General features: G+C 35.4%; 2 protein-coding genes across 2 annotated transcripts; both read right to left on the reverse strand.

Moving 5' to 3' along the window:
* Positions 1–306: 306 nt before the first annotated feature.
* LOC145619707 (cinnamoyl-CoA reductase 1-like) lies at positions 307–4,114 on the reverse strand. The gene is made up of 6 exons (XM_081674414.1): positions 3,906–4,114; positions 3,643–3,815; positions 3,362–3,547; positions 2,526–2,688; positions 938–1,124; positions 307–658 (listed from the first exon to the last, which is right to left on the reverse strand). The coding sequence occupies exons 1-6, from the start codon at positions 4,018–4,020 to the stop codon at positions 514–516; spliced, it is 969 nt and encodes a 322-aa protein (XP_081530540.1). The 5' UTR covers positions 4,021–4,114; the 3' UTR covers positions 307–513.
* Positions 4,115–4,584: 470 nt separating this feature from the next.
* LOC145619712 (mitochondrial import inner membrane translocase subunit TIM22-4-like) lies at positions 4,585–8,719 on the reverse strand. Its single transcript, XM_081674418.1, has 4 exons — positions 8,308–8,719; positions 7,498–7,688; positions 7,345–7,417; positions 4,585–4,966 (listed from the first exon to the last, which is right to left on the reverse strand). The coding sequence occupies exons 1-4, from the start codon at positions 8,468–8,470 to the stop codon at positions 4,881–4,883; spliced, it is 513 nt and encodes a 170-aa protein (XP_081530544.1). The 5' UTR covers positions 8,471–8,719; the 3' UTR covers positions 4,585–4,880.

Consider the following 8,719-nt stretch of genomic DNA (forward strand, 5'->3'; position numbering starts at 1 on the left):
TTGGCTTCAAGGAGTAATGGAGAACTCTTATGCTACTGTTCTATATAAGATAGAATAAATTATATACACAGCTAATGATGAAACAGAGAGCAGAGCATAGAGACAGATCAGGCAGCAGAATTACTCGATGAAGCTGTATGCTTACAATACATACAGCTTATGCTACTGTTCTGCATAAGATAGAATAAAAAATACACAGCAGGTATCTGATGAAGCGGAGAACATTTGCACCAAAAAAAAATAAAAACGAAGCAGAGAACATAGCGTAGAGACAGATCGGCATCAGAATTATTTGATGAAGCTATATGGCCACAATAGTCATATATTTATTCCTTATGAGTTGAAATCTCAAATGTTAAGGCCCAATACAAGTTCTAGTTCAATCTAGGGTTGCTAGAACACCTAGTACAAAATCATATTACAGTATACGAACACTTGGCTGTAAACTGCATGGCTTATTAAGACATAGCTTCTGATCTTAGGTCTAATAAGGAAAGACTCTAAAAAGCATGTTCACGATAAATATCCTTTGCTCTTTAAGCTCTCAACAGACTCCTTGATTATTTGCTCCATTGGTATGAATTGAAGACCTAAATCAATCAATTTCTTTGATGCATCTTTGGCCCTCAACAGCCCCGGCTGTGTATCTCTTGGCAACCTGTACAGATGGAAGAGGGATTGAGGCCTAAATTTTAAATCTCATGATAAAGAAAAGGCCAAAAGGGGCCATGATGTTAAGCAACTGCTAGGTACTAATAGGTAAAGCTCCAGATAGTTGTAATATTACAAACTTGCGATGCAAAGATTACAAACTCAGGTTGCAATCCCAGACCGTCAAGACCTAGATTATTATCAAAAAATTTAGTACAATAATGCTTGCCTGACAGTTGAAAAGATACAGTAAACAAGTTACTTTAATGATAGTATAGCAAATTACCTTGGCACATTATACTCCGGTAATAGCTCTGCCACTTTGGCAGCAAAGTCACCATAGTGTGATATAGCTTCCACGCACAAGTGTCTTCCAGTAGCAGACTTGTTTTCATATACTAAAAGGTGTGCCAGGGCCACATCCTTAACATGAACAGATCCCATAAAGAAATTTTCATATGTTTCAGTGCAGCCTGCAATTTGGAAACACCAAAAAAAAAGTATCTTGACTGTAAATGGAGTATGTATGAACTGAAATGCAAGCAGATTTGAATCATTTTCCCTCATTACTTTTGCAGAGTTTATTTTAAAAAGACAAGCTAGGTGGACTAAAATTTTCGATTAGTTTCATTTTGTACTCCATAGATCATAACAAAACAAATTATACTTGGAAAATTGTGAGAAGACTGATGCGGAAGAATCTCTCCCAAGTCAATATTGTAAAACTAAAAGACAATGTATAAACCAGGGCACCTTAAGCTTTAAACTACAAAGCAGTTGTTTCAATCACCTTTATAGGGGTATGGAGTACTACTCTGTATTGAACATCAATAGAAATATATATGTGTGTTTCAATCACCTTTATAGGGGTATGGAGTACTACTCTGTATTGAACATCAATAGAAATATATATGTGTGTTTAAATCACCTTTATAGGGGTATGGAGTACTACTCTGTATTGAACATCAATAGAAATATATATGTGTGTGTGTGCGTGCGCGCGTGCGTGCGTGTGTGTGCGATTTAGAGAGATGCTGTATCTGATCCATCATTTTCAATTTTCAAGGGATGTAAAAATTACTGAAAGATGACTGTCAAATAATCAAATATGAAGAAAAAGCTGGAAGACAACATAGGCCTAAACTATATGTAAGATTTTGAAAATATCTAGCAATTATTACCCTGAATATAGTGAAGAAGCACTACACTGTTTGTATTTCACATTTTCACATGGGTGAGAGAACAGGCCCCATTACAGTCCCAAGGTTAACCGCAACCACGTTCAAACCATTCTCTTCAGCAAACTCTTATGTTCCTTTTTACTTCCAATGACTCAGAAGTGGATGCAATAACTAGAACAAAGAGTTCTATTCTTAATAATAATTATTATAAAATGTATATATTTTTAAAAAAGAATAATAAAAAACACTTTATAATTGACCTTCTCTTTTCCTAAACTTAGGGGTCCTTAATCTGTGAGAAGGATACTTGAAACACAAGCAGATTTAGATGCTTCCTTACTAATTATTGTCCTTAATGTTGACTTACAAGCAAACCTAAGTTTGAATTTCTAATGGTTTTCAAATCCAAAACAACCTCACGTAACATCCCAGCAGTGCAGGGTCTAGCTAGGTGTATACAACATTAATTCTTCATAAAACAGAAATCGTGTCGCTACACGATTCACAACCTCGCATTCACACTTAATATAACAATTGAACCTAAATCAGGCCAGAGGCATGATTTGTGAAGGTCACTACTCAAGATAAACATTAATCAATAGAGATTGTCGAGTTGGTCAAATATGAAGGGAAAATTAGAAGATATAAAGCTGGTGAGTTACATGTAAAATCTGGTCAGATAGATATCATTACCCTGAAGAAGGCGTAGTATCATTAGCATACTTGCATTTAACGTGGGTGGGAGAATTGGCCCCATTACAGTGCCAGGATTTACCACCACCATGTCCAAGCCATTCTCCTTAGCAAACTCCCAAGCTGCTTTTTCAGCCAATGTCTTGGAAAGTGGATACCACAACTAGAACAAGAAATCAATTTTTGTTAGCACAAGTGCACAACACCGCCAAGAACCAATAAAGACATGTTCTGTTGCAGTCGAAAGTAAACATATATCCAAAACTAAGAGATGTTATAACAAAATAGAATAACCAGTAGACTTGACTCTTGAGTAGAAGAATCACCTTAACAACCTAGATACTCAAATCTTAAAACCAGACCCGCAATTTTCATTTAAGCATTGCTCAATGTTTTTTACAACATTTTTAAAATCTAAAACTCCAACAGATCCATTTAATCAATAACCACTTTCACAGATACCAAAATTTCATTTACATTGGATCAATTTTGTTTTGATTTTAAATTCACAAACAATATTGCATTAACACAACAAAATGACCTATAGTCTAACAATAATTTATACTTTATACCATGTAAACGCATATAATTTGCATAATCAAACTGAAATAACATCATTGTAAACCCTTGAACTATCTTAACAACTCTGACCATAAATTTCAAAGCAACCATTGAGCTTACATGACCGGAAAGACGGTCATCATAAAGTCCAAATCCGCAATTATAATATAATTGAACAACTAACTTAACTATAAGTAGCATTAACACACCATAAAAGCAACAAATCATTTGAATTGAACAAATTTAACAACTATTATTAAAATTAAATAAATTACCTCATTCTGCTTACAAAACTCAACATCAGTCCAGCAATCTTCTCCCTTAACAACATCAGCAGGCCAATTCGGACTCGGCGTAATTGCAGAAACAGAAGAAGTCAAAACCACACGCTTTACACCTGCCGCTTTCGCAGCTTTCAGTACATTATTCGTCCCTTTAATTGCTGGATTAAGCAATTGCGTCTGTTTATCACTCAAATTTTTCCAATTCATAAGTATTTAATCAAATATCAATAAAATGAAACAAAAAAAAAAAAAAGGAAAATCAAAATCAAAACCTCAGGATCATGAACTTGATCGACAATACACGGGGAGGCAAGGTGAAAAACGCCGGAGACACCAGAGACGGCGGCGACAATGGAATCATAATCGAGAAGATCGATTTGGAACAATCGGAGACGAGATTCAGCGCCTTCTAGAGCTTCTAGATGCTTCGTTTCCTTCTCATCATCTGAAAATCAAACAAAAATCTAGTGTTAATTGACGAAATTCAAGAGTTGATGAAATTGAGTGATGAAGAAGAGGAGAGAGAAAACGGAACTGAGGTCTTTGACAGTGGCGTGAACAGTGTAATTGCGAGAGAGAAGGAGAGAGACTAGCTGTGACCCAATGTAGCCGCTACCGCCGGTGACGCATACCAATTTATCGTCGGACATTATCGACGGGATGAGTATTAAGAGTGTGGTTGTTTCGAACTTGTTTGTTAGTTCACTTAGAAGGTGATTAGGAGGTGAAGATAGGGATAGAAATGCAAGTTATTTTTTCCGGGGAGGTGGTATAACTGGGATAAAATTAATAAGGCAAAATACATTTTTATCGGAGAAATATGAGTAAGGGTAGTTAGGTAAATAACTAGAGTGTACGGAGTAATGAGTAAGTGTTCATGTCAAATTGTCAATTGTATGTAAAGTGTCGTTAGCTATGCACATCACTCAAATTCTACTAGATATTTATTTTTTTGCCCCGAGTAGGCGAATAGCAGCAAATGTGACATGTGGGAATATGGTAGTCTTTGGAGTACTGAGTACATACATCACTTGTGCTTTTACCAAATGCAAATAGATCATGGTAACTCCCATATTCTTCAAGGCAGTTGTTACATTTCTATTACCTAAACTTGCACCAACATCACTTGTCCTTTTGCTTGATTCTTTTTGTGCTTCAATTTGCAATGTCGATAAGTTACCGCATTTGCATGCTTGAAGAATATGATTTAATATGGTGAGCATTCAAGAAATTTTATTTCAGTTGTACTAATACAATGTCACAAGCAAATACTTAGGGCAATACCTTCTTCCAGAAAATAAAATTGGTATGCCACTAATTTAATTTAGTGTAACATTAAAAATATGCTGAGAAATTATAGGAATTATGAAGTAATATATGTTAATGATTTAAAGAGAACATTCAGGCTAAGATGCATAGCAAACTACAGAAATCGGCAACTACCTAACCAGGCATTAGCCCTCTAGTACAGAGCAATCTGATGCATATTGCTCAGCAACATGATGTTTAATCATTCATATCTCTCCATCACCTTCTCTATGGCAACTGAAAATGCAGCAAAGCCAGCACAACCAATGCAAGCAGCTTGAGGACCACCTAAAATATACATGGCAAGGGTAAGTTACAAAACAAAAATTAAAATCATACCAAGACACGAGAGATTGTTATATACACCCAGGAATACAGTACACCCAAGGATACTTGGATACTTATTTGTTCATTTGATGATAAATGAGTAATTATCATCGAAATGAGCAAATAATACCCTTGGTTGCACCTTACACCCGGGTGCATATAACGATTTCTACCAAGACACAACTACATCATCTGGTATTCGATAGATTGAGCGTACTCCAGTGAAAACAAAAAAAAACTTAGAGCAGTAATAATTACAACGGAAGACATCATTAGTATGTGAACTGAGAAAATTACAAGTACAATCATAAATCGCATAACCTCTTTGCTGGATCATTTCTTTCCTCCTACAATCAACTCTTCATTGGACTCTTCCCCCCCTCCCCCTTCTTCTTATATAAATCCCAGCCACACAACAGAGAACTGAGAGGACCAGCAACAACAAGAATCTAAGTAGGATTCCTTATAGCAAGTCTGGGAAATCAAGTGTATACCATGTTACCCAATATTTAAGAGAATCAAGTCTAATAAAGGGGCTTGTTACATAAAACTATAAAAGTAGTGAGTGTAAGATGGAGGTGGAATGATACTATAATAGAAAATATGTATCACATATCTTAGAAAAACTAAGAACACACTGAACCCAACAAATATACAACTAGTATAAGATTGAGGAAGAATGAATGAATGATTATTATAATAGAAAATATGGAAAGTATCACCTATCTTAGAAAAACTAAGAACACACTGAACCCAACAAACATACAACTAAACTCAGTGAAATCAAAGTAAAAAATATAATGGCATCTACATAAGGGACCGCGGAAGGGGGGGCTGAGAAGAAAGGGACTCATTTAAATGCCACTTGAGCACTGAAACCATGTCTCTTAATGGCAGCATCCAGCCTCAGGTTCCTGCAGGTGGGGTTAAAAAGTTGGACCCAGCATATACTAGGGTGGGGACTCTCCATAGCATCAGGTAAAAATATTTATCAATTTTATGTTATGGGTAATCAGGCACCTAAGAAATCATCTAGAACCTTCGAACAAGTTTTTGTACTGTTTTTTCATGGCATGACGCATGAGCCTCATAGGGGAACTTGTTTGATAGTTTTATGAAGTATGTACTCCTTCCAAATCATGAAACAATGAAATACACATTATAAAATACTTCTTCCGTTTCTTTATAGATGTAACACTTCCCTAAAATGGTAATGTCACAATAGTTGCAATATGTTAGGTATGGCCCAAATTATGTAGGCGCATTATTTTGGTAGAGTATTGTGTATATTCTAGAAGCTTCTAAAATGATAGCAAGATCATTACTTGCTCATGATTTCTCTATAATAATAACCTACTTGAACGTTCTAGAGCAATGACATGGGAAGCAATTAGAATATAATACATCGTTCGTGAATTTTCTACAATATCATGGATACAAGAATACAAGAATAATGAAAAAATTTCTAGAATCTTTCGGCCATTTCTTCTAAGTTTCATCTACAAATATGAATTTGAGTCATGGGCATTGAAGACCTACACATAAGAAGATATACCATACACACTAGTCTTCCTACATACTACACCTTTTTTTTTTTTTTAATAGTCCTACATACTACACCTCCTTGTACCATACACCTCTCTACGAATCCACTATTCTTATCTTAGCACTTCTCCTTTATGAGTTCTTATAGTGAGAGTTCTCTTATACTACTCATCCGTTCTTGTACTCTCCTATTTTCATATAGTGGATTATTTTGGGTGCTCGTCGTCGTGAAGTTTTTTTTTTGCCTCTATTGATCATTTTTCCCACGTTTATCTTGCTTTTATCTTTCTCCTAATTATTTTATCAATCGCTACATCTGCTTCCGCTATGTGCACTCACAAATTCTAACATGTAAACTATAAAAGGAAGGTTTTAATGGTGGAAATTATACTGTTACCTTTATTTAAAGTCATGGCCCACTTGATTATACTCCTAACAACATCTTAACCCCATTTTAAGTGTATTATATCATGTGAGGTCTACTTTTCTTAAATACCAGAAATACCGTAATAAAATGTGTGTTGCAACTATAAAGAAACGAAGGAAGTATGAACGTTTACACAAGAACTATACTATTGGTGGACCAAGTCCAAACACTTGTCTTTTTGGTCAAATAAAAAAGAATGATACAAGTAACAAAGAAGTTGTTGTGCTGCAAGAGCCCCACATAAAAATAACAATCAAGGTTAGAACCTAAGCTCAGATAAATCTAATATAATAAATTTGATCAAACATGTCACTGCATGAATCAAACCATCATGCATACATAAAGAAGATAAATGTTGATATCAAACCTTTTGCCGAAATTGCACCTCCAGTAACACATCCAGCGATCACTGTATTTGTGGTGTCATGTTTCGCTCGATACTTCAGTCAAAGCAATAATTAGTCTCTAATACATTTGCATGTAAAAGTCACTCATGATTTATTCTCGGATAATAAAGTACCTTTTCAACAACACATTCCGCAGCTGAGAAAACACAGCCCATCAATGCAAATGTCTTGCAATTACCCCAACTCCTTTGACCCATCTGTTTTGCTGTATAAGCAATTTGCTGCCTAGCTGTCATTGTATCTTGCATGATGGGATTATCCAATGCCGCAAAAAATATCCCCATCATCACCCCAAGCCCACCTCCTACAAAATTTCCAAAAAGAGCAACAACACCATAAGATTCAAGAGAGCTTAAGTGTGAAGTGGCTACAAAACTATGGACTAAATACATAAACTAAAAGGAAAGCAGAATGTTGTTCACTATCATTCTTCTCATACATTACATTTCAAATAACCACTTAAATACCATTGCTATCATTTTAGATTGAGACATTGAGATAATATACTTTTATATCAGATGAAAATGATAACAAAATCAGTGTTTTTTCACAAACTAATATCCTAACATAATCATTTGTTTCCACTCATCTACCATATTATTCCATAGTAACAAAATCACTGCAATTGAATCATTTTTACTATATCACATACTCTGTAACTCATATCATTAAAATCTCAATACAAAATTAGCCATTGGAACAAACAGTGTCAAAAATGAAACATGAGATTGACAAATTTGCCAAATTTGGTTCAAGAATTTCATCATACACCTGGTGTGCATTACCATTAAAAACCCAAAGAAATTAACTTCCCAATAAATAACTGATCAAATACTAAAAGCAAAAAACAAAACAATCCCAAAATGCCATAAAATCCAAATATTATAAACAAAAATTAAAGATATGAAATTTAAGAATTGTACCCATTACACCACTGACGACACTGCGAACAGCGCAGTTATTCCAGATGTCTTGGCCATGAACTTCTTCAGCGGTAGGAAGGTGAATGGTTTGTATTTGGGGTTTTTGTATTGGTGGTGCTCCACTTGGAGCGTTTGTAGATTCAACTTCCGAGTTGCTACTCATTGATGCTTCGATTTCACTCAACTCAGTTCCGAGTCAACTCAAGAATCATGGAATTCCAGAAGAAGAGGGCTAATGTAATTACCTTCTTTTAATCAATTGTTACTCGGTAATGGAAGAATGATGAAGATGGTGCTGCTTGCGCTGAAAACGAGCGCAATTCAGCAAAATGTATTTCTTCCGAAAAAAAGAGAAAGAGAGAGCGCGAGATTAGCCGACTACCTTTCAGGTTTCAGACGGGCTTGGGTAGTT

Source organism: Chenopodium album, chromosome 3 (genome assembly GCF_948465745.1).
Source record: "Chenopodium album chromosome 3, dcCheAlbu1.1, whole genome shotgun sequence".
In the NCBI taxonomy this organism is placed as follows: Eukaryota; Viridiplantae; Streptophyta; class Magnoliopsida; order Caryophyllales; family Amaranthaceae; genus Chenopodium; species Chenopodium album.